Here is a 26,061-nt window from a genome sequence, read left to right on the forward strand (position 1 = left end):
TGGTGATGCAGGGCATGAGAGTACCCAGACAGAATGAGGCCTCTAGGGGCTATCACAAAATAGGGGAGATAGCCGGGGGGCAAGTGGGAAGGGAACCACAGTCTCCTCAGGGGCCTTTGGATTCACCAGACATGCCTGCTGTCTTCCCCTTCACCCCGGGATAAGCCACCTCACCTGTGGCCAGGCAAGCAATAGCAGCAGAGGGCTGAAGTGATTTCCTCTATCTCCTCTCTGATATGAGAGGGACATCTAAAGGGCAGGTGGGGCCACTGGACTGTACAAAATCCAGCACTCTAGGAAGCTGCCCTGATCCCCCTGCATCTCTACAGCCATTTCAACACAGCATGCATTAGTCAACGCGCCAAGTCCGTCAGGCTGCTCTTGAAATCGGAAGGTTTCCGGGCACCGCTGGTCCGTTGCTTGGTTTTAGACACAGAGAGCAGGCTTCTCCCCTGTGTCCAAACTATTCTCAGCGCAAGGGGCACCAGGAAACCGATGAGAGGGTCTATTAGGGTGACCAGATGTCCCGATTTTATAGGGAAAGTCCAATTTTTTGGGTCTTTTTCTTATATAGGCTCCTATTACCCCCCACCCCCGTCCCGATTTTTCACACTTGCTGTCTGGTCATCCTAGGGTCTATGCCAGTCCCGGTGTGAGTTACAGCAGCCTGGGAGACTGAGGACTGGTGTAACGAAGTGGAGCCCTGCCCTTTGCCCTCCACGGGGGTGGAACATGCCCAGGCCAGGAGTCAGCGCCACCAGCTTTATGCTAGCTCAGAGTTCACACAGGGATGGTCAGTTACAGCCAGAATCCAGTCCCTTTTGCATAGCCCGAGGAGCTGGGAGGATCACATGGGAAGATCTAGCCCTGTACGTTCTCTGCACTACCAGAACAGGTTCCCTCTCCACCCACTGACCTCTGAGAGAGACTCTCCTCCCACTGCGAACGAGCAAGCTAGACGATCAGAGTCCCAACTCCTCAGACTCTTTGCTTTCACTTTTCACCCCTCACCCGGCCCCGCAACAGCAGGGCAGGAGGACTGGCAGACAACGCCTTCCTTAGAGGACTGTGGAGTAATGAGGTCTGCGTGGTACCTAAGATCAAAGGCTAGACTGAGCTGGTTCAAGGCGTCTGATTGTCAGAGGCACTGAGGCCCTGCAGGGCCCGCTGCCTGAAGCTGTGTTTGCTTAGCACCGACTGGAAATCAGGCCCTGCGCTTTTAACCGTCAAGCCTTTCTGACTGTGAAGAAAAACCTTTGCAATGGAGGCTGACACACTGCTGCCCAGGAACAAAACAGTGACTATATTCCCCTCTCATGCTGGTTTTACACCAGTGTAACTCCAGACATCGGTAACATCCCTCCTGATGTCACAGAGAGGAGAGCCAGGCCCCACAGCTCTGCCAGCTCAACCACCGTTTAGTTGTCATGATTAGGCTTGAGACTGATGGGGCAGATTTTCAGCACAGGAGGCCAGCAGGCCATCCATCCTTCTGCCTGCTCATTAGCACGTGCAAGGACTGCCAGTACATTTGCAAACTGGACCGAAGACCCATTTACACGCTGCCAAATCCGACATGGATGTATGATGACAGACGCAAAAGCAGACAGGTAGAAAATGCGGGCATATTTCAGACACTGCTTCATGAAATGCCAGCCTTCCATTGTGAAGTAGTTCACGGCTGATACCAGCTTCTCTGGGACTATGGGCTGGGGTTGGGGGGGGGAATTTGGGTGCCAGCTGTCCTGGTATTGTGGGCAGAGCTTGGGTAAAACAATGCCAATTTTCGCTTCTCTGATTTTCACCATGCGTGCCAGTCGGACCCTCTCTGCAACATCACCAGCGTTCCTTGGGAGTGCTGGGAGCTGGCTGCCTTACCTGGAGGCTATCTTAGTGAAGTACTCATAGGCATTGTCCTTCGTGGGCTGCAGGGTCTTCAGCATGTTCTGAAACTCTGCATCATACCGCATGTTGATGTCATCTCCGATGATAGCCAGGCGCCTGCCCACCTGGTTACTGGTGCTGCCAAGAGGATGGAAAGCATTAGAGATGGGCCCAACTTCCACGCAGGGCCAGGAGGATCCAGGGTCAGGCCACAAATAGGGTGTGAATCCCACCCTGAACATGGATTGTGTTGGGTGACGTACGATTCAGTCTGTAATGGGAAGAGCTTTACCTGCCCGGCTCCTGCTGGATCTCTGCAATCTCGGGGTCCATCGGCACCTCCCCTCCACTCTCTTCCCTCTCCTGCTGGTAGCGGTAGAAGGCATAGCTCCGGAACACCTCCTCGGTCTCCTGGGCCACCTGATCTTCTGAGGGAGAGACAATGATTGGCAGGGTCAGGCAGGCAGCTCCTCTGGGGTGCGCAGGAGTAAGGAAACCCCTCCTTATCCTCATGCTCTTATAACACTGGGGAAACTGTGCGGCCCCTCTCATATCCCGAAGAAGTGGGCTGTAGCCAACGAAAGCTTATGCTCCAATAAATTTGTTAGTCTCTAAGGTGCCACAAGTACTCCTGTTCTTTGAGACAGTGTGTCCCCACGGCACTAACCCCTGCGCTGCTGCATTCTCCATCATTCTGATGGACCAAATGACCACTGTGCTCCTTAGATAGCTAGCCCTTCGCACCAGGGACTGGCGCTGCAGATTGGTCCGCACGGGTCTGCTGTGCTTTGGGGGCTCTAGAAACCAGCAGAGGAGCCCTCTGAGGCTTGAAGCATTGTCAGATGCCATGTGAAACACCAGGCGGGCTTGCCCTCTATGCAGAGCTGCACCAGTTTGATTAAATTAAACCAGTGCCAAAGGCGGTCTGGGTGCCCTTATTCTGGCCTGCCCTAGTGTTCTTTCAGTTTAGCTGAAGTCAATTAGAAAAGGGTTTAAAATGAACTGAAATTACAATACTCAGATATGCTTTTCATCTCTATCTCTCATACAGAGGTCAGTATCATCATCTCCATTTTACAGATGGAAAAACTAAAGGTACAGAATAGGGATGTCACTTGCCCAGGTTCACCCAGCAGGCCACTGATACAGCTGGGAACAGAACCCAAGACTCCTGAGTCCCTGGCCAGTGCTCTCTCCACTGCCCCACGCTGCCTCCCATAATAAAGCCACTCAAACTGAAATAAGCATTTCCACACAGGACTTTGTACCGATAGAACTAAATCAGTTTAACTAAACCAGTGCAATTTTTTGGTTAGATAAGGCCGTAGCAACAAGCCTCGCTACAGGATCAAATGAGGGCTGAACTTGGACCTTGGAGGGAGCATATCAGTGGCAAATAGGGTACGAAAATTAGAGAAGTTCAAGACGAAACAAGTCAAGGGCTAACTGGGAGACCCTTTAAAAACATGAGGATTCCCATATCAAAGATACAACCACAGACCATGGGGCTCCCACCCCAAGTTACATGCAGAGAGCACACTCCAGAAGGAGAGGAATTCAAACAGATGTGATGCAGTCACACCATGGAGAGCCTCTGTTTTTTGGAAGCTTGACTTGAGACTTGGATTTTTCAGAAGTGCTGAGAACCCACAGCTCGCTCGCACTGATTTCAACTGCAGCTGCAGGCACTCAGCACCTCTGAAAATCCAAGCCCCAAGGTGTCTGAAATCAGGCACTGAAAAAAGCCCTAGAGGCTGCCAAAAAAATCAGTGGTCAACTTCAAAAGTGTTAGCTTCATGTTTTATTGCTTTTAAACAAACATGCACCCACACAAACCAAAGCAAACTTTTTTATGAGTGGCTTTCTAAAAATGAGATGTACAGGAGAACTTTTATCCCCAGGAAGCAATGCCAATTCTCATGATTTTATCACAGGTTTCACAATACTTGATAGAGGGTCCTGTGGCACCTTTGAGACTAACAGAAGTACTGGGAGCATAAGCTTTCGTGGGTAAGAACCTCACTTCTTCAGATGCAAGAAGTGCATCTTCTTGCATCTGAAGAAGTGAGGTTCTTACCCACGAAAGCTTATGCTCCCAGTACTTCTGTTAGTCTCAAAGGTGCCACAGGACCCTCTGTTGCTTTTTACAGATTCAGACTAACACGGCTACCCCTCTGATACAATACTTGATGTCATTCTTAAAGACCCAGCTGCTGGAGTCAGGTGATTATGTAAAAAAAAATCGTTTCTGGCCTTTGTGTTTGTGGAGAAAAGCTTGAAAATGCAGATTCCTAACCATTTCAGAGAGTTAGTCAGAGAGTTTATGGCCAAATGGGAACGCTAAATCATGCAGTCTGATCTCCTTTGTAGCATAGGCCACCAACACACCCTGCACCCGCACACTGACCAAACAACCGAAATGAGACCAAAGTATTACAGCTCCCAGGAGACCAGGCTATTATAAGCCACAAGCAGAGAACAGGAGGGTCAGAGGTATATCAATGCCCACGGCCTCGACGATGGCAGGGAAAGATTGAGAGATCCCCAGATAATCCTGGCAGGTGACCTGTGCCCTGGGTGAAAAAAAAAAACCAACCCAAGTTCACTGCCAAGCTGACCTGGGGAGAAATTCCTTTCTGACACCACATATGGCAATCAGTTAGACCCTGAGCACATGAGCAAGAACCAGCCAGCCAAGCACCTGAGACAGAGGATGCTCAGTGCCACCTCAGAACTGTGGCTCTTCCAGTCCAATGTCCCATCTCCAGCTGTGCCTCAAAGGGGTGGGGATGGACCCTCCCAGAATACACTGGAGTGTGGGGAGCAAAATCCCTTCCTGACCCCTGCTGGTGTCTGGCTGAAACCCTGAAGCATGAGCTTTTAGGAGCATAAGAAGTAAACCAGAAGTGAGTCCGAGGGCTGCTGAGTGCTCCCCCCACCATCACAAACAACCCCATCATAAAATCACGCTCATAAATTTGTCCAGCTTTCTCTGAAAGCAAATTAAATTGCTTGGCCCTTCCTCCTTTCCCCTCCCCACTAACTCCTAGTGGAAGCCTGTCCAAGAACCTCACCCCTCTGATGGTTAGAAATCTTCTTCTAATTCCCAGTCTCAGTTTGCTCATGGCCCGTTTAATGTCCATTTGTTCTTGTCCCAAAAACGTCCTTCCGCTTAAATAACTGCACCCTCCCTGGTATTTATAGAGAGTAATCCTAGCACCATCGGCCTTATTGTTACATTAAGCAAGCCAAGTTCTTCCAGTCTCCTCTCATAAGCTAGGCCTTCCATTCCCCTGATCATCCTAGTAGCTCTTCTTTGCACCTGTTCCGGTTTGAATTCATCTTTCTTGTACCCGAACTGTATACAGGATTCCAGACGAGGTCTTACCAGTGCCTCCTACAAGGGCATTAATCCTTCTCTTCATATGGCTTACGGTCAGAAAGGACCATTAGATCGCCTAGCCTGACCTCCTGCATATCACAGGCCATTGCATTTCACCCAGGTACTGCTGTAAAGAGCCCCAATAATGAGTTACATTAAAACATTTCAGTCCTCTGAAGTCTAAACCATTATGTGCCACCAGCAGAGAACAGGAAAGACTGAGGTGCATCGATACAGGAGCCCATTGCAATGGCAGGGAATCGATTAGGTGAGATGTGCCAAGTTCAATCACCGGGAGGCAAATGAAAAGAATTCAATATTGATTAGTTTTAAAAATCTCATTCTGAGATTTTTTTTTGGAGGACAAGGGCCTATCACAATCGGGTCCTGGTCCAGGACTGAGACTCCAATGCCAATAATAATTTTTGAACACTTGAGGTTGGCCATACTGCCCATGTATATGCCTTGTTGTTTGTAAGTGTGAATGTCTCAATGTGAATTGTTACTGGAATCATAGACTGCTATAAATGTCTGGCAAGTGGGAGCCAACCCTTCAACCCAGCCCGGCATCTCTCTGCAGCCACTGCAGGATTGTTCCCTACAGGGTATTTCCTAACAATACGTCTGGTCTAGTTATAAATTAGGGTTACCATATTTAAAAAATAAAAAAAAGAGGACACTCCACGGGCTCTGGCCCCGCCCCTTTCCCACCCCCGGCCCTGCCCCAGCTCCGCCCCCCCAACTCCGCCCATTCCCCGCCCCTTCCCCAACGTCCCCACCCTAACTCCCCCTCCTCCCTCCCAGCCACGCGAAAAGGGCTGCCCGAGCGCTACCGGCTTCACGGTTTGCCGGGCAGCCTCCAGACCCTGCGCCCCCGGCCGGCGCATCCCCAGCGCAGCTGGAGCCCGGGAGGGAAAGCGCCCAGCCGGGGGCGCAGGGTCTGGAGACTGCCCGGCAAACTGTGAAGCCGGTAGCGCTCGGGCTTCGGACAGCCCCCATGCCTCCAGACCCTGCGCCCCCGGCCGGGCACTTCTCCTCCCCGGCTCCAGCTGCTTTGCTCCTCCCCGGACTCAGACTTCAGCTCTGTTTAAGAGCCAAGCTGCCCGAGCGCTACTGGCTTCGGGCAGCCCCCTTGCCTCCGGACCCTGCGCCGCCGGAGCAGAGCAGCTGGAGCCCGAGAGGGGAAGTGCCCGGCCGGCGGCTTGGGGTCCGGAGGCAAGGGGGCTGCCCGAAGCCGGAGCGCTTGGGCAGCTTGGCTCTTAAACAGAGCCGAAGAGTCAGGGGAGGAGCAGAGCAGCTGGAGCCCGGGAGGGGAAGTGCCCGGCCGGTATTTTTCCTGGACATGTTCGGCTTTTTGGCAATTCCCCCCGGACGGGGGTTTGATTACCAAAAAGCCGGACATGTCCGGGAAAAACCGGACGTATGGTAACCTTATATAAATAGCCCAAGCGATGGGGCTGCCACCGCTTTCCCTGCAAAGATTCTTGTGCAGTTGTATAGATCCACCGGGTGAGTGTGGACAACGAAGGCTTGCCTAAGCCATTTTCGTGCCGTCCCTTCTTATTTGATCACTTGCTATCTGAGCTCACTTACATCAGTTTGTCTGGCAGCCACAAATGCCATCTGGGTTTCTGTGTCCTTTGCGTGACCTGGTGACGATAACCGGAAGAAAGCCGTGCTCTCACACAGCATTGCTTCAGATGCTTTAACCACTAAATTCCACACACACACTCACACCATGTGGCTTCAGCAGCATTCCTAGCATCAAACCAGGGGCAAATAATGTTTCCTTTTCATGGCTGAAATGTCTCTCTGGAGCACTCGAGCCAGGCACAGGCCTTGTTCGGATCCCTCTGCACGGAGGTGAATTTTAGCGTGACTTCAGGCCAGTCCCTTGACTCCCAAAGCCCCAGAGAACTGTGCTGCTGCAAAACAGAAACCTCGGTGAAACCCAGGGGATGCATCTGAAGCCGAGCTGCCCTGCAGAAAGGCTGCTGCTCGTCCTTCCAGACATCCCCACCCCTGCTCTGCACCAGCCGGTGTCCAAATCCTCTGCTTTGATAACAAAGACAGGAGAGATAAGTCACAAGCACGGCAGGATGGGTCTGAGGCTCAGCTGGAGATAGGGGGCAGAGGGTGTTTTGGATAAGCCTGCGATTTTTTCTGGACACAGCCGCTTCTTCCCCAGAGTCAGGATTGTAAACAGCTCTCGGCTTGGAACGCCAGGTATTCTGGGCTCAACGCATACCATGCAGAGCAGTAATGTCACCTGGCTGACTGTGCGAGATAAAAACAAAGCAGGCTCCCGTACACGCTCAGGAAGTGAGCCAGCGGGGTAAAGGTGGCTGGATCCACACAACAAAGGCTGGCGTAGAGTTTCCCCGCTGTTGCTATTGTGGTGCAGACAGGCACTCTCGACACTGGTGGCTCCCACGCTGGAAGGAAAAATCTAGCGGACACAAGGCCCATGTTAGGGCTTGTCTCCATTTGGAAATTTACCATAACAGCTATTCCAGAATCAGAATGTCCCCATGTAGGGAGTCCCCAGCTAAGCACAGCAGCTCTTAAGAACCAATGGTAACAGACACCTTATAATGCCCAGTATTACATAGATCAGGGTCCCTATGGTTGACCCCAACCAGCTAATTTGTGTTAAGTTACAAATTGCCTTGTCTACACTATGGTTAAACATGTTAAACAGCACACCTTTTTGCCTAGTGAAGACAAAAGTATTGGCTTAATTAAGACTATTCACCTGCTTAAATATAAAGTACGTGCATAAGCATTTGTAGGATCAGAGTCTAAATGCCGACACAAGGTGCAAAGCAGTGGAGTACGGGGCCCATATACATTTAAACTCAGGTCTGGGCATGGGTCATTCATATGAGTTTCAGAGGTGCCAAGCACTTGCAGTTCCCATTGACTTCAGGCGGATTTGTGGGTCCTTAGCAAGTCTGAGAAATGACGCCCAAGATCACTCCAATAACACAATTATGGTTTGGAAATAGATAACTGGGTAATTGACCAATGGATAGATGGAAGCAGACAGTGAGTCAGAGACACTGTGAGGTTACATAAAATGTAGGTTGTGTAAATAAAGGAATGGGGGGAGGGGAAGGGATCACAAACACCCCCCAACCCCTCCTCGCCGATACTTTCTGGGGTTGTTTTTGATTCGGCGAGAACAGATTTATTTGGATGTAAACAATTCCCGGACTGTGGCAACACGGAAGGCAAGGGTGTAGTGCTGGCCAAAGGGGAACCAGAAAACGAAACTGACTGACTCACAGTTTCAATGAAACACAGAAGAGTAAATAAACAGCATGACAAACAAAGAGGAGATAGGCTAAAAAAAAAACAAAAAACACTTTCTGTTTTAATAACCCCAGATGTCTAGTAACACAGGGACAGAAGTATTCTGGGACAGGGCCCGTCTTTTTGTTCTGAGTTTGTACAGCTCCTAGCACAAGGGGGTCCTGGTCCAGGACTGGGGTCCTAGATGATCCAACAGTATAAATACTAATCTTTTTGAAATATATATTTTTCAAATGCTACCCAACATCAATGTAACACCATCAGGTCTATAATTGAGAAATCTCCCCCACCCTTTAAAAAAAAAAAAAAAATATGCCAAGTCATGACCAGCTCCCAGTACATTCTGAGTCAGATTCTTGGCATGCAGTTGCTCTGCACAGCGTGCTGCTTTGACGGGGATTATGCAAAGGTGGCTTAAAACTCAGCTCACCTTTGGCTCTGCACTAGACGGGGAATAGTGCAGTCTGCTTTACTTCAGCTGGCTACCTATGGATCAAACTGCAGCCAGGGATCAATGTGGTGTGGGGGCATCTTGGCCACATCCCTTTCCCTGTAGCCAAGCCCCCTTTTCTCTGCTAGGCCAGCAGTGGGGAGAGGGAGCATCATAAAAGCCCCTACGCTGGCTCTACACCCCCCACCTTGCACTGGGGTGATCCTCTGGGTAGCTTCAAGGCTACAGTCTGCCTGCAGAGTGGTGCAAAACAGATGCTCTGCGAGGAAGAATCGACCCCATTGTCTTTTAGGCTATGTCTACACGACAGACCAGACAGTGGCACAGCTGTACCGCTGCAGCTGCGCCACTGTAAGGTCTCCCATGTAGCTGCTCTGTGCCGGCAGGAGAGGGCTCTCCCAATGGCATAATTAAACCACCCCCAGAGAGTGGCGGGTGAGCCTCTTGTCCACACAACGCTGTCCACACCGGCGCTTTTGTCGGTGAAACTTATGTCGGCCGGGGGTGTGTGTGGTTTTTTCACACCCCTGACCGACAAAAGTGCTTGTGTAGACAAAGCCTTAGATTGTAAACGCCTCAGGGCAATGACCTCATCTGTTATGGCCCCAAGAACGCCATCAGCATTTAAATCGTGATAATGAATGACCTAACCCGAGGGTGTCTTTTCAAATGGGAGACATCAGTCAAGAACAGCCCTAATGCACTAAAAGGTGCATTTGTTTATACAAAGGCTGTTATCAGAGAGCGGCTACAGACCAAATTGTACCTGCTGCAGCTTACCTCCCCCTGACAATGGATACATGGATGCAATACAGTCAGGACTACGACTCAGGAAAGCTTGGTTTGATTCTCAAGTCTGCTAGTAGACAGATGGGGAAAGTCACCCCAGCGCTCCATGCCTCAGTTTCCCCATCTTTAAATTGGGGACAATGATGCTGACTTCCTTTGTAACGTGCTCTGAGAGCTACTGATGAAAAGTGCTATGCTTTATTATTAATAACCCTGGTTTAAGCAAAATCAGAAGTGGGCCAGCAGTTTCATTCGACATCATGCCAAATACATCTCAGGGGATACCGAGTAAGAGTCTGGCAGCTATACAGTGGAAGGCGTTTCCCTTCCAATGTACTGGATGGAACAGTCTCTTCTGGCCTAGCTATGTTAGTGAGCGATTGCCAAATTGTCTTTGCCACAAGGGGAAGTTTCCCCTGTATGCCGGCTCTCCCTTGGTGGGGCAGCAGAAGTTTGGACAATATTTGCTGCGTCTTGATATCTTAAAACCATCGCTGTGATTTTCAAACTCCGCTTTTTAGAAATCTGCACCACACCAAGGGAACTAGATAGCTCAGGGGGCTGGGAATGTAATGTGGAGGTGAAAGATTGACTCTAGCCCACATCAACAGTAATTTAAAATAGCTGCCAAATGACAGATGTGCGATGGTCTGTGTGAAATGAATTTGGTGGGTCTCAGTTCAGTTCCCAGTGGACAAGCGTCCTCATCATAAAACCCACCACCCACCAGGGGGACTAGCTGAGTCCTGATCAGGGGCAATCTCAGCAGAGGCCAGGGATTGAATGAGCCATGGCGACTGATCCATCTTCTCACCCTAGAGGAGATTCCTCATGCTGGCATGGCAATGCGGGACAATCTTGCATAAGGGATGACTGGAGGTCATCCTTCTCCAGAGCTGTCAGGCTGGCACAGAACTTCACAGCAAGGAGTAAGCAAAGCGCTGGGGCTGTAGCCCGAAGGCTCAACTTGCTCTGCTCAACATTTGATTTCGGTTTTGGGTGGATATTTTTCAGTCCCCACGCGGCCTCTGACTCAGGCAGGTCACTTCCCCTTGCGCTGAGGTAGGTGCTAAGTGTTTACTCGTTTGCCTCTGCCAAGTGAGTTCACCGCAGAACAAACCGACACAGGAAACAACATGCATTAATATTGCTGCAGAGCGCTTGGACGTAGCGTGGGGTGCACGGCCTGGGGGAGGGGGAAATTGGTTGTATTACAGCACAGTAGTAGATGGGCCCCGTAAATCTTGCCTGGACATGCTGCTTCCCCTATTGACAGGACAGAAATAACTTGCTTGCTTGTGCCTCAGAGAGCTGGGGCGGGGGAGGGAAGGGATAGCTAGCTCCACAGTGCTGACACCTTGGCCAGATCTCTCTCCTTTGCCCAGCAACAGACCTCCATCCACTCCAGACCTATTTTGCTATCCTTCGCAGGCTAAGAAAAAGAAGGGACCATCAGATGGCTCATAAATAAGGCTGCGAGACTGTCACAGAAGTCACGGATTCCATGACTTTCCGGGACATCCATGACTGCTGCAGCAGCCAGTGTGGCTGACCCCAGGGCCGTCCCGGGGCCAGCCACCCTGAGTGGTCCTGGAGGCTGCCTGAGCAGTGGTCTCTGGGGGCCTCGGAGCAGCGGGAGGCCAGGGGTAGTCAGCACCCGCCACCAGAGCAGGGGCCAGCTGTTGGTCCCCGGGATCCCGCTGAGCAGCTAAGATTTAGTCAGGGATATTTATAGTAAAAGTCATGGACAGGTCACAGGCCGTGAATTTTTGTTTATAGCCCACGGCTTGTCCATGACTTTTATTAAAAATACCATGACTAAATCTTAGCCTTACGCATAAGCAGGATCATCGCCCTGAAACTGGTTTCCACAGCATGGTCACGTGAAGGATGGGTATTGGGGGTATTTTCCAACCACTTGTAAATGGTCTTTCTAGACCCAGGTATGGGTAGGCTTCAACCACCACATCTGAAGCATCAGGTCTTGACTATTCCTGGAGGTAGGATGCCAGACTAGATAAGAATAGCCCCTTCCATCCAAGGATCCCAAAGGGTGTTACAGACATTAATGAGTTATGCCTCACCTCTCCCAATGGTTTGCATATTACCTTCATTTTACAGATGAAAAAACTGAGGCACAAAGAGGTCAGGTGATTTGCCCAAGGCCATACAGCAATTTGGTGTCAAAGCCATGGCCAGAACCCAGAAGTCCTAACTCTCAGCCCTGTGCTGTACCCACAACACGATGCTTCCAGGTGGATCTATGGCGGATTGGATTTCTGATCAATCATTCCGACCTCTGAGGCAAAACGGTTAGATTATACTGACCGTTGGCTGGCATTTCCGCCTTTGCAAGGTGACTGGTTCATTCCCAAACCCTGTGTCCCACCCGGCAGTCACAAGCAGTGCAAGCTGTTATGGATCAGCCTGTCTCACAGTCACAAAAATGACCAGATAGGAACAGACCTAGCCAGCCTGGCCTCTTCCTGCATTTTCCATTGCTTTCTATAGGAGCCAACAGCTTTCATTAAAAAAATTCCCACCTCCTTCCATGGCGGGGCCAGTCCTGTGAATCGGGGAACAGTCTATAGTTTAGACTGGACTTTCTCTGCCCTGTGCTGCTCGCTCCAACCTGCTCCCTCCCCCTTAGCTTCACACCACACCTGCCCCTCTTACCCTCTTTTCCCCTGCCCGATCCTCTTCACCCCTTTCCCTTCCTTTTCCTTCCATTTAGCTGATCTCCTCCTAAGTATCCCCCCCTCCAATGGAATTAACATGCAATTTGCTGCCATCACATGGTTCGCTCTGCTTGTGTGTTCTGCCCGTTCGCCCACCTGTCTGTTGTGTCTGCTTAGACTGTAAACCGCTCAGAACCGTCTGCTACTCTGTTTCTAGAGCTCCTAGCACAATGCCCTCCCCCCACCCCCATTCTTGGCTGTCCCTTAGGCACTAGCATAATAAACATGATTAATAGTAATGTTCATGACCTAGTCACTCAGGCTCCCTCTAGCTAAGTTATAGCTGTATCTACAGAAAAGCCATCTCTAGCCCCTATTGCTCTAACGAGGTGCTAATGTCAAAGGCTCCCTGGGTACATTTAAATGCGGATTTGACAAACAGCCTCTGGTCAAGGGGAAAAGCCACCCCTTGCACAGAGCTGTGACTTGCTCAGGGCCCCACACGGTTTTGGCAGCGTCCTGGTTTCCTGTTTTAGCCCCTAGACACCAGTGCCTCCCCAGACCTTAACTATTGATACAGATTGCTGCACCACTTGCATACTATGGGCTGCTGTGGTGCTCCCATCCCCAAAATCTAAGGTGATACCTTAGCCATGGGACTGCAGAAGCCCTTTGAGTCAAGATCGGAGCTTTGATCTTCCACACTGCTGCCTGATGGTGCATCAATTGAATTGATTCATTTAGGGTATATTCCTTATTTCATTTGACTTCCCACTGGTTATATCTATGGAGTATAAATATAACTTGGTGGGAAAATCCTACAGAACATCCCTATTTTGTGTGTCAGCAATCTGATTTGCAGGGCTGGAAGAAACAGATAGAAAATCCTGTTTGGGTTTTGGTCCCAAGCCTATAGAATTCAGGAGAATATTAACCCTGATTTGAACACAAGGTCATCATCTCTTTTTAACCTTTCTGCAGGTGGCCTTGTAAATGGGGAAGTCATTGAGTCATTGCAAGTCTGACAACAATGCCACGATAACAACTATTTATACAGATCATTTCATATTCAGTGCAAGGTCCTATTGCCAAGACTTAAAAAGTATATAAATGAAGGACCCGATCCTGCAATCATTATTATATGTATATTACTGAGCTAGTATTAAAATAGACAGACATAAATTAGGAACTTCAGACAGTTTGAGAACAAACAATTCCCACTTTGTTTAGATGGGGTCCAGCAAATTGCATAGCTGATAAGGATACTTACCTTCCTTGGTAAAGTGCTTTGAGAACTCCATATAGGAGTTTTCCATATAGGTGCTAAATAATACTATACAAACAACGTTTTCTTCAATCATTTCCTTAGGGGAATTGAAAGAAAAGAGAGGAAAGAGTGCACATATAATCCTCCCAAGGACACAACAGAACCTAGTGCTAATTCTCAGAGTGCTAGTTAATCTGTCTAAGCCACTATTACCATAATATTTGGGCACCTCACAGTTTTTACTATATTTATCCTAGCAACAACCCTCTGAGGTAGGCAAGTGCTATTGTGTTAGCTATTACCCTATTGTGACACAGAGGGACTAAGATACTTTTCCAAAGTCTAGGCAGGGCAGGCAATCAATCCTAGGTCTCTGGACTCCTAGGTTAATGCTCTAACCACTGGACCATCCTTCTTCCTGGTACTATATCTTGCTCCCATTTACACAGGATCCTTTCCATATTTCCTAGCTTGTTCCTCTTGTGTAGCAAATTCAGTTCTTTTGCCTTTTTTAAGGAACCAGTGATGCTTTAACAACATAGGGGACATGCCAGGAGCAACCCAGGATAGGCAAAGATGGTGGAGCCCTGTTCATCCCCTAAGAGACATTTGGTAGTGCAGGAATAATTCAGAATGATCCTCTGGGGGGAGAACTTTTTTTTTCCTGAGCAGCAGATAAATCCCTTAGCTCCCTACCAACAGCAAAAGAAAAATGGACAAAGAACCATGAAGGAAAATCAGAACCCAGAAAATTAAATCAAACCAGTTGCTAAAGCTTTCATTCACCCAGCAACCCCACAGCATGTCTCTGAGGGAGACACATTGCTCCATTTCCATTGACGTCAATGCAGTTTTTGCCTGAGACGGGAACTTAGGTTAACTTCAAACACTAAGTTATATCTGGATGTACATAGAGACAGAGCTTCCTCTTGACTTCACTGGGAGCAGAGCGAGGCCAACACTGAATCCCACTCAGATTGCGTGTGTGTGGGTGGGTGTGTGTATATAACACACGTGGTTATAGTTTACAGCCTGATTCTACAATTGTTATTCAAGCAAAATCCCACTAGCTCCAATGCGTGCTCTGCATAAGGACTGCCCTGATTTATTTTATTTTATTTTAATACCTTACAAGCTTCGATAAGGCAGGGACTGTCTTGTTATGCATTTGTCCAGCACACAGAACAATGGGGTTCTGAACCTAGCTGGGCCTCCAGATGCTACCGCAATGCAAATAATAATATAATCGTGACAGTGAAACAGCTCTGAGCTGGATCTGAACTGCATAAACAGTTAGGTGTAGTTACTGAAGTGGTGTTATTGACAGAGCTGCAGTGACTCATGCTCATGGACAAGTCTACCTGTAAAACAGGTTAAAGCGTCACCCATGCTTAAAAGGTGGCAGCGCAGAGGAATTCTGTCCATTTGGGACAGAAATGAGGAGCAGATCCTTTCGATTTGTTTTGGTCTCTGTTCTCAGAACATTTTCAATGTTTTGCCCCATAAATTTGCCAATGCGGATATTGCCAAGCCACATTTTGGAAAGTCATCATTACCCAACAGCTGACGTTCTCAGCCTCAACTCAACTGCGCTGCCATTAAGCATTGCCTGGCCTGGCTCAGGTCTCTTTAACATGGAGTACATTTGCCTATATGGATGGGAGGAGATAATGGCAATGAAGCTAGGCAAGTGCTGTGCAAGCTTCCCACCCATCACTCTGCCATTGCACCTCAATCCTCTGCATCCCACCGCTATTGCAGCCCTGCCCCCTCCCCGCCCCCCCAAACTCCACCAACACACTTCAGTCCTGACCTGCTGCAGCTCCCTTTGCTATTCCAGTCCTGGACTCCCTCCCCCATACACACATACACTGCTCTGCCGGTGCATCTCACTTCTGTCCTGCAGTCCTCTGGTATTCCAGTCCTGGACTCCCTCCCCCATACACACATACACTGCTCTGCCGGTGCATCTCACTTCTGTCCTGCAGCTCTCTAGTATTCCAAACTGGGCAGACAACAGGCAGACAGAGACACACACGCTCCACCAGTGCACCTCAGTCCTGATCTGCACCACTAGATACTAACTCAGCGCCGAGCATCTCCTGAGCAAAGACTTGGCTGGTGTTGCCACAGACTTGAAACCAAGTCCCCAGAGATTAAACCTTGACCAGCCCATGTACTTCTCCCCCTCCCCTTTTTAAAGGAACCTGACAGGATACAAGAATTGTAATCAAAACAGAAAGGAATTTAAAAGAGACACGTTAAACCCCAGTTCGTAATAGAGACCTTGTTACCTGAATTGAGCCTCAGCGACGGTCTACGCCCCTCTCTGGCCCTGTGCCGATGACGGTCTGGTGGGTCGCTGCTGTTCCCAGAGGCCATGGTGGAGGGGAGCTTGGGGAGAGGGGATCAACTTTACCCTGCAGAGGGAGAAACAAGGGAAGGCAGGGTGAACAAGGCAGGACGCTGAACCAGATTGCTCAGGGAAGGGCTCTGGGGAGCTGCAAGCTATGACCAGTCTGGTGATGCCAGAGGAGACAACTGGAGACTCAAGGTCTGTTCTGTGGCCTTGGATCCTTACACACCTCCAGGGACAGTCTTAGGCCCCAAGATAATTCTTCTTTAGAGTTTCTCCTCTTAGCACTTTGCCTCCCGCCCTCCTTTATCTCTGCACATCTGACAGCCTCCTGGCTCCTCCCCTCCCTATCCCACTCTCAAATCCCCACCCACACCAAGGTTCCTCCGATCTCTCTGGCTGGATAGCATTAGTTCCCTCCAACACATCCTCAGGCTCCTCCTCCATCTATAGGATCACTCCCATGCCACGAGTGTTTATCATGCTCAGGACAATGAGATCCCCCTAGCACTCTGGTGAAGCACTTCACGACCACACACAAAGGTGCTCCTCCACAGGCTGCATGCTCACCCGATACCGTCTGGACTGAACTTGCCTTCAGCGAGGCTAGTTACCATTCCAGTCTGTACCATTTAGTCCCAGCGTGGATGGAGGTCACTGGTGTCGTACCACAACTGGTTCCAACAGTCCTACGTCTAGCGCACTGGTGACCTTTCAAAATCTGCTGCAATGCATTGCTTTTGGGGAGCTGTGCCGCAGAAACTGGGGGGACAGTTTCCCAGAAGGCACTGCAACCGTGACGATCTAGAGCGGTGCGAGCGCAGATGCAGAGCAAGCTCTTAAAATGATTCTGCACAACCAGCTGGGATGCACTGAACTGGTTCAGTGTCCTAGTGTAGAGATGGCCATTGTATCGCCAGGAGAGGTTTGAGCTGTTTTCGCCTCTCAAGTGCACCCAAACAGTATGCCTATCCTGGGTCTTATTAGTTCCCCATTTCTCTTTATTCCGGAGCTACTATTTCCTCCTGTTCGTCATCTCATAGATGCCCTTAAAAAAATAACTATGATTAAAAATTCATTAGAACCCAAATCCCTGACTGCCCAGTCATCCTAAACCCAGGCCCAAATTTTATATCTAGTGCAAATCTCTAATCACAATGCTTAGCATGTATACAGTTCTTTATCAACACTTTATGAACCTGCCTGCCAGGCAGGTATTCACTCAGCTTTTGCAGTGGGGGAAACTGAGTCACGGAGAGGGCTTGCCTGAACTTGCGTGATGAGTTGATTTCAGGGCTGGGAAGAAAACACAGCTAGTTCCTAGTCGCCTGCTCAGTGCAGGGGTTTCCAAACTGTGGTTCATGTACCACTGGTGGCACATGAGCTTGTTGGAAGTGGTACATTGTATCAGGGTTGTCAGTCCCTGGAAGCGGTACTGGGACAGAGGCCTGTTCCATGACATGGCCCCTTTTAGGCAAGATATTCAGGGGAGCGGAAGACTAACTGAGAAAGCGGGGGGGGGGGGGAGAGGAGGAAAAAGGTGTTGATCAGGTGTCTACCTCCTTAATATGAACAAGGACAGGTGTCAGATGACAAACCCAGGTGTCAGATGACCCCCAGGAGGAGAGAGGCAGACAGACTGAAGAGGAGAATTACAGGGGAGCATCAGGTCAGGAGAGAGGCTCCCTGGGCTGGGAACTAGAACCACTAGAGACTAGTGGGCTGGGGAAGCCTGCCTGATTCACAGCCCACCCCAAGGAGGCAGGTTGTGGGATTCCTTAACCAAGAGGAAAGAGTTGTGAGTCCACTGCAGAAGGCCTGTCAGAAAGATTCTTCTAAGAGGCCAGGGTGTTTAGTGGGACTGGCAAGGCTCCCTGGGCAGGGAACTGGGAGCCTTCCCAACATTCCCCCACCTCCCTAGCTCCCCTCTGAGGCTTTGTCTACACTGGCACTTCGATGGCAAAACTTTTGTCATTCAGGGGTATTTAACAAAACATCCCACCTAGAACGACAAAAGTTTTACCGACAAAAAGCGCCCTGCCGACAAACAGCAGCTACACCGCGTGCCTTTTAGTGGCACAGCCATGTCGCTAAAAGCCTCGTAGTGTAGCCATGGCCTAAGCCTTCCCTGCCCATTCACACTTACACTTACACACTGCTGGAGAATAACCGAGTTACACACACACCTCATTAGACCTGGGCAGGACGTGTTTTTTCCATCTTTCCAGGATTTCAAAACTTTCCTCCAAACTGAACTTGTTTGCAAAATAATAACTACAGTAAATAAATAAAAGTGACTCACCCGCCCTAAAACAGCCAACAGCATAGTGGTTAGGGCACTCACTGGGCCATGGGCAATCCTAGTTCAAGTTTGTGATTCCCCCCCTCCATCCTCCTCCCACCCCCGCTCCCTAATTTTATCAGAAATTCCTTCCTGGACCTAGAAACTTCTACGTTGCTGTGACAAGTCTTGGGTTTTTGACACATTTTTGTTAGAAAACATCACAGCGTTTCGGTGAAAAACTCCCCAACGTGCTCTAAACCTCACGTCCTCTAACCCTCCCAAAGGGACTCCCCTAGCCAAACTGCCTTCTCTTCTAATTCCCCCAGGCAGATCTTCACCAGCCACATACAAAACTTATTTGACTAAGTGTCTCTAAATATCTTAATTAACCCTATTAAGACCTAAACCAAGAGGACACAAAAAGGATTAATGTGCAGGTGGGACTTCAAACATCAGTTCTTCAGGAAGGTGTCATGTGAACAATAAAGTCTGTGAACTACAGCACTAGTACACACTCCTGGGCCAGATTCTCAGTGGCTGTAAATCAAGGTTGCAGTGTCTTCAATGGAGCTACCGAGGCATCTTTAAGGTGCCACCGGACTCCTCGTTGTTTTTGTGGATACAAACTAACACAGCTACCCCCTGATATTTGAGGCATACAATAGCTGAACATCAACATTTGGGAAGGCAGTGTGGCCTAGTGTAAGTTGTACTGTACCTCAATTAATAATGAATATTATATTGGTTATTTCTGTCTGGTATTGGTTAGCCATGTAAAATTAAGTTACTTAGTTTTGGTGGGTGCCCTTAAACAGGTTGGATAACGATGCACTGCCACAATTAGATGCTGTGCATAGCCAGTCCAGGGCTATGACCCTGTTTTCCAAGCCTTACAGAATATTGTCTCCAGAGGCAGAAGTCCAACAACAGAGGTGTGAAATACAATCCATCATTCACCTCAACAAGGTGCCAATGGTGGGGGGAGGTGGGACCTAAGGGGATGCAAAGCTTACTTATCAACAGGGCTTAGGAAATTGCTGAATGCTCATTTGCATCTCAATGCTCAGAAGACAATGCCAGCTGACAGGTACTCCTTGCTAGGTGCCTTGGGAACAAACAGAAGATTTGGACTGTGCCTGTAGGGCAGTGGTTCCCAAACTTTAACAACTTGTGAACCCCTTTCACTAAAATGTCAAGTCTCATGAATCCCCTCCTAAAAATGAATATTTCCAGGGATTTTCTCCTTTACCTGAGTATAAATGATAAAAAGCAGTGATCTTGGAAATATAAAATGTGTCTTTATGACATGCTTATTACACACTATTTATTATCAATTATTATTTATCATCATTACAGTATTTTTATTACATTATGAAAACAGCAACACTCTTCCAAGATCTCACTTTCGTAGCTTGTATCACTTTGAATAAGCCTGTTAGAAGACAAGGCTCCTATGTTTCATCAAGGAGTATCAGATGTGAAACAGCATAAAGGTATTTAAGAAGCCAACTCAAAGAGTTCCTGCTACACAACCATTCAGGTCTTGAGCAGTCCAGGCTAACAACGCATGTTACAACAAAGCTTAAACTTGTTCTTCATAATAATTTTAAAAACAATACTAGCTGCCTATTTATTTTAAAAACAGCAAAAAATATCCACCTCCCTTTCCATTTCTTATAAGGAGTTTTGAAGTTTAAATCCCCTCCGTGTGATAGATCTGCTTAGCTCTTGGAAATCCAGAGGCTCCAGGCTGCTGGCCCCGTACTGCCCGGGGTCCCTATGGACAGCTCTGTCCGCCATTAGGGAATTTTTTCCCAAGAACCCCCTGTAACACTTCGTGAACCCCAGTTTGGGAACCACTGCTGTAGGGTGACTGGTTTCAGAGTAGCACCCGTGTTAGTCTGTGGGTATGTCTACACTACGAGAGTAGTTCGATTTCACTTAAATCGAATATGTGGAATCGATATTACAAAGTCGAACGTGTGTATCCACACTAAGGACAGTAATTCGACTGTGTGAGTCCACACTAACGGGGCAAGCGTCGACATTGGAAGCGGTGCACTGTGGTCAGCTATCCCACAGTTCCTGCAATCCCCGCTGCCCATTGGAATTCTGGGTCGAGCCCCCAATGCCTGCTGGGGAAAAAAATGTGTCGAGGGTGGTTTTGGGTAACTGTCGTCATCCAACCGTCACTCCCGCCCTCCCTCCCTGAAAGCGCCGGCGGGCAATCAGTTCGCGCACTTTTCTGCTAAGTGACACCGCGGACGCCACAGCACTGTGAGCATGGAGCCCGCTGCGACCATCGCTGCAGTTGTGGCCGCTGTCAACACCTCGCACCTTATCAGCCACCTTTTCCAGAGGCAGATGCTGAGAAATCGGGCGAGGAGGCTACGGCAGCGCGATAAGGACATGAAGTCTGAGAGTGGCACAGACCTGTCACAAAGCACGGAACCCCGCGCCGTGGACATCATGGTGGCACTGGGTCATGTTGATGCCGTGGAACAGCGATTCTGGGCACGTGAAACAAGCACGGACTGGTGGGACCGCATAGTGCTGCAGGTCTGGGATGAATCCCAGTGGCTGAGAAACTTTCGCATGCGGAAGGGAACTTTCCTTGAACTTTGTGAGTTGCTGTCCCCTGTCCTGAAGCGCAAGGACACCCGGATGCGAGCAGCCCTGACTGTCCAGAAGCGAGTGGCCATAGCCCTCTGGAAGCTTGCAACACCAGACAGCTACCGGTCAGTCGCGAACCACTTTGGCATGGGCAAATCTACTGTAGGGGTTGTTGTGATGCAAGTAGCCAACGCAATCGTTGATGTACTGCTGTCAAAGGTAGTGACCCTGGGAAACGTGGAGGTCATCATAGATGGCTTCGCCGCGATGGGATTCCCAAACTGCGGTGGGGCTATAGATGGAACTCACATCCCTATCTTGGGACCAGACCACCAGGCCAGCCAGTACATTAACCGAAAGGGCTACTTTTCAATGGTGCTGCAAGCACTGGTGGACCATAGGGGACGTTTTACCAACATGAACGTCGGATGGCCGGGCAAGGTTCATGACGCTCGTGTTTTCAGGAACTCTGGTCTTTTTAGACGGCTGCAGGAAGGTATTTACTTCCCGGACCACAAAATAACTGTTGGGGCTGTGGAGATGCCTATAGTGATCCTCGGGGACCCAGCCTACCCGCTAATGCCCTGGCTTATGAAGCCCTATACAGGCGCCCTGGACACTGAAAAGGAACTCTTCAACTACCGGCTGAGCAAGTGCAGAATGGTGGTGGAGTGTGCTTTTGGACGTCTCAAGGGGAGATGGAGAAGCTTACTGACTCGCTCTGATCTCAGCGAAACCAATATCCCCATTGTTATTGCAGCTTGCTGTGTGCTCCACAATCTCTGTGAGAGCAAGGGGGAGATCTTTATGGTGGGGTGGGAGGTTGAGGCAAGTCGCCTGGCTGCTGATTACGCCCAGCCAGACAGCCGTGTGATTAGAAGAGCCCAGCGGGACGCACTGTGCATCCGGGAGGCTTTGAAAGCTAGGTTCCTGATTGAGCAGGGTAACCTGTGACTATTTAGTTTGTTTACAGAGAAGCTGAACCTGCCCCCGTTTCTTTACCCAGTGAATGTTCACTATCCTCTCCAGTTTCATACCCCGTTCACCCCCTTCCAACCCACGTTTAAAAATAAAATCACTGAAAATTTGTTAATGAACAACGTTTTCTTTATTACTGTTTTCACGGTAAAGTGTTGAAACTGGGACGCAGACTGTGGTGGGGAGCGGGTGTAGTGTAGTGATGCAAAGGACGCTTCTAAACTCGAGGAATGACAGGCTCCTGCTTCTACAGTGGTCGGCACTGGTGGACTGATTCAACGGAGCCTGCCACCCCTCCTGTTCTGGACTCTGTGTGTGGGGGCTATGTGACTTTGTGGCAGGGGGAGGACGGTTACAGATCCCCTGCTGCATGGCTCTGTGATCCAGGATAAGGACCGCTGCATAAGATCTCTAACCGCCCTCCCCCGCCACAAAGTCACATAGCCCCCCCCCACAGAAAATGAAAACCACCTCCCAGACTGACCAGGGTGCCTAGTGACTGCACTGTGTGTGTGACCTGCTGCTGAACCTGCCCCCGTGTCTGTACCAACCCCCTTCCCCCCCTTCAAACAGACTGTCCTCTAAAAAAACAGGATGGAAACAGTAATTAACAGAAACGTATTTTTTATTAGCAACTAGACAGTTAGGGGATGAAACTGGGATGGGGGCTTGGGTGAGGCGGGAAGGAAAGGACTTCTCAAATTTTGGGGAATGACAGCCTTCTGGTACTTGAGCACTCTGCAGGGGTAGAGTGACAGTTTTCACGGACTCTGCAGCCCCTCCTTCTTGGTATTTTGGGTGAGGGGATATGGGACTTTGTGGCGGGGGACAGTGGTTACAGATAGACTGCAACGGGGCTCTGTCCTCCTGCCTCCGGTCCTGCAGAACATCCACAAGGCGCCAGAGCGTGTCCATTTGCTCCCTCATTAGTCCAAGCAGCGTTTGAGTCGCCTGCTGGTCTTCCTGCCGCCACCTCTCCTCCCGTTCGCTGTGTCCTCGCTGGTATTGGGACATGTTCTCCCTCCATTGGGTCTGCTGGGTTGCCTCGGCTCGGGAGCAGCCCATAAGTTCTGAGAACATGTCGTCCCGTGTCCTTTTCTTTCTACGCCTAATCTGCGCCAGCCTCTGGGAGTCTGATGACCGGGTAGGTCGGGAGACAGTCACAGCTGTGGGATGGGAATTCCTCAGAAAGATAAATTTTTTGGTGAACAAAGAAAATAGTCTTTCTCTGTGAACAAGACCATTCACAGCACCTATCACATGCGCACTCAGGACAAGGTCGAATTTTCGGCCTTCGCATTCAGTCCCTGGGGTCTTGCAGTGCAGATCACAGAAGCGGAACAGGACAGCGGAATTTGGGTAGCAGGCTGACATGGTAAGGCCGTAGACTTGTGGAAGCTTAAAACTTTAATAACACCACTGCCCTACTTTCACGTTCAAAGCAATGCTCCTAGCGTTGGCCAGTTCCTGCTGCCAGCAATCTGGCAAGCATGAACTGTGCCCCTGTCCCACCCCCTCGTGGCTGTCCCCGGGAAAGATCCCTCTATGCTGCCCCACTCCCGCCTCCACCGCCTGGCTGTAAACTGCTGATTGCAGTTCTGTAAAGGAACAGGCAAGCCGTCCCAATACTAACATTCCCCTAATTCAAAGCAGGTGACCATGAGCGACATCACTCTGATGAGGATTTCAGACAGCGATAAAGAACGCATGCTTCGTGAAAGCCTGCAAAGACCAGGGCCCTATGCCGCCATGCTGTGCAAGGCAATGATACCGGAGTACTTGATGATAGCCTGGTGCGGAAACGTTTCATACTACGGAGGACACAACAAGGCCGCTCTCCTAAGGAACCTCATGCAAAGGCTTTCCAATTACCTCCAGGAGAGCTTCATGGAGATGTCCCATGAGGATTTCTGCTCTATCCCCGGACATATAGACCAAATTTTACTGTAGCTGCACTGGCAAGGACTAAACAGTAGAGCGCCTAGGGCAAACCAATCAAGAGAAACCGGACATTGTTTGATTTTTTTGCAGCAGTTGCACTGCGAAAGACTAAAACTTTAAGTGCCTAGGACAATCTAATCATGAAAAACCCACAGTTAATATTAATGTTCTGTTCAAAATAAATGTTTACACGTTTAAAACACTTACCGGCTGATCCTTCCTCTGATTCTGGGTCCGGGTTAACTCCTGGGGACGGTTGGTAGGGGATCTCTGTGAGGGTGATGAAGAGATCCTGGCTGTTTGGGAAATCAGCATTGTAAGCGCTGTCAACTGCCTCGTCCTCATCTTCCCCATCCACTACCATCTCCGAGGAAGCGGGCGTCGACAATATCCCATCCTCAGAGTCCACGGTCAGTGGTGGGGTAGTGGTGGCGGCCGCACCTAGGATGGAATGCAGTGCCTTGTAGAAACGGCATGTCTGGGGCTGGGATCCGGAGCGTCCGTTTGCCTCTTTGGTCTTCTGGTACCCTTGTCTCAGCTCCTTGATTTTCACGTGGCACTGCATTGCATCCTGGCTGTATCCTCTCTCTGTCATGGCTTTTGAGATCTTCTCATAGATCTTTGCATTCCGTCTTTTTGATCGCAGCTCCGAAAGCACAGACTCATCGCCCCACACAGCGATCAGATCCAAGACTTCCCGATCAGTCCATGCTGGGGCCCTCTTTCTATTCTGAGATTGCATGGCCATCTCTGCTGGAGAGCTCTGCATCGTTGCCAGTGCTGCTGAGCTCGCCACGATGTCCAAACAGGAAATGAGATTCAAACTGCCCAGACAGGAAAAGGAATTCAAATTTTCCCGGGGCTTTTCCAGTGTGGCTGGTCAGAGCATTCGAGCTCAGACTGCTGTCCAGAGCGTCAACAGAGTGGTGCACTGTGGGATAGCTTCCAGAGCTATTAGCGTCAATTTCCATCCACACCTACCCTAATTCGACATGGCCATGTCGAATTTAGCGCTACTCCCCTCGTTGGGGAGGAGTACCGAAGTCGAATTTAAGAGACCTCTATGTCGAACTAAATAGCTTTGTTGTGTGGACGGGTGCAGGGTTAATTCGATTTAACGCTGCTAAATTCGACATAACCTCCTAGTGTAGACCAGGCCTGTATCCGCAAAAAGAACAGGAGTACTTGTGGCACCTTAGAGACTAACACATTTATTTGAGCATAAGCTTTCGTGGGCTACAGCCCACTTCATCGGGTGACAGATGGTCTTTCCTATATGCCATCCCCCTTTTTTCCCCCCAACTTCAAATGTGCCCAGTGAGGGTGGTTCAGTTGGACCCATGGCTTTCTCTTTCAGCACTTCTTCAAGAGGGCTAGGGAGAAGGGAAAGGCTGTATAGGGGATGGGAGGATTAGAGCTGGGGTTCAGAGTACAGCATGGAAGGAGGGCTGGCCTCACCGCCCCCCCACGAGGGCTAGTCTCCCTAACCCTCTGCCTCCTGGCTGCAATCCTGAGTGACTAACCTCCCCCTGCTGGTTTCTGCTCTGGGCTTGGGTGGAAATGAAGCAGGCTGCCTTCGAATCTAGAGTCCCCATCTTCTGAGTGAGGAAAACCTTCAGTTACCTCCCTCACGCCCCAGCCAGTTGTACAAAGGTTTATAAGGTGCTTTTATACAGTGCTCAAAGTGTTTCACAAGGGCATGTGAGCATCATTATCCCCCTTTTATAGATGGGGAAGCTTAGGCACAGAGACGGGAAGTGATTTCCCCAAGATCACAGAGTGGGTCTGGCAGAATGAGGAATAGAAGCCAGCAGTCCCAACTCCCTGGCTCTAGTCTAGACCAGCAGTTGCCAACCAGGGGTAAGCGTACCCCTGGGGTACTCAGAGGTCTTCCGGGGGTACATCAACTCACTCAGGTATTTGCCTAGTTTTACAACAGGCTACATAAAAAGCCCTAGCGAAGTCAGTACAAAGGAAAATTTCATACAGGCAATGAGTTGTTTATCCTGCTCTATATGCTATACACTGAAATGTAAGTACAATATTGATATTCCAATTCATTTATTTTATAATTATATGGTAAACATGAGAAAGTCAGCAATGTTTCAGTACTAGTGGCTGTG

General features: G+C 49.5%; 2 protein-coding genes across 2 annotated transcripts in view; both read right to left on the reverse strand.

Moving 5' to 3' along the window:
- Positions 1-26,061, reverse strand: part of BAK1 (BCL2 antagonist/killer 1) — a 42,225-nt gene that overhangs the window by 9,741 nt on the left and 6,423 nt on the right. Inside the window, exons 2-4 of the mRNA XM_005309355.5 lie at positions 16,061-16,186; positions 2,177-2,312; positions 1,879-2,022 (exon numbers count right to left, since the gene is read on the reverse strand). Of these exons, the coding sequence (XP_005309412.1) occupies positions 1,879-2,022; positions 2,177-2,312; positions 16,061-16,148 (368 nt within the window). The 5' untranslated portion in view covers positions 16,149-16,186. The remainder of the gene's footprint in view (positions 1-1,878; positions 2,023-2,176; positions 2,313-16,060; positions 16,187-26,061) is intronic.
- Positions 22,388-25,096, reverse strand: LOC135982924 (uncharacterized). The gene is made up of 2 exons (XM_065591661.1): positions 24,146-25,096; positions 22,388-23,163 (listed from the first exon to the last, which is right to left on the reverse strand). The coding sequence occupies exons 1-2, from the start codon at positions 24,705-24,707 to the stop codon at positions 22,490-22,492; spliced, it is 1,236 nt and encodes a 411-aa protein (XP_065447733.1). The 5' UTR covers positions 24,708-25,096; the 3' UTR covers positions 22,388-22,489.

The sequence above is a fragment of the Chrysemys picta genome, chromosome 4 (genome assembly GCF_011386835.1).
Source record: "Chrysemys picta bellii isolate R12L10 chromosome 4, ASM1138683v2, whole genome shotgun sequence".
Classification (NCBI taxonomy): domain Eukaryota; kingdom Metazoa; phylum Chordata; order Testudines; family Emydidae; genus Chrysemys; species Chrysemys picta.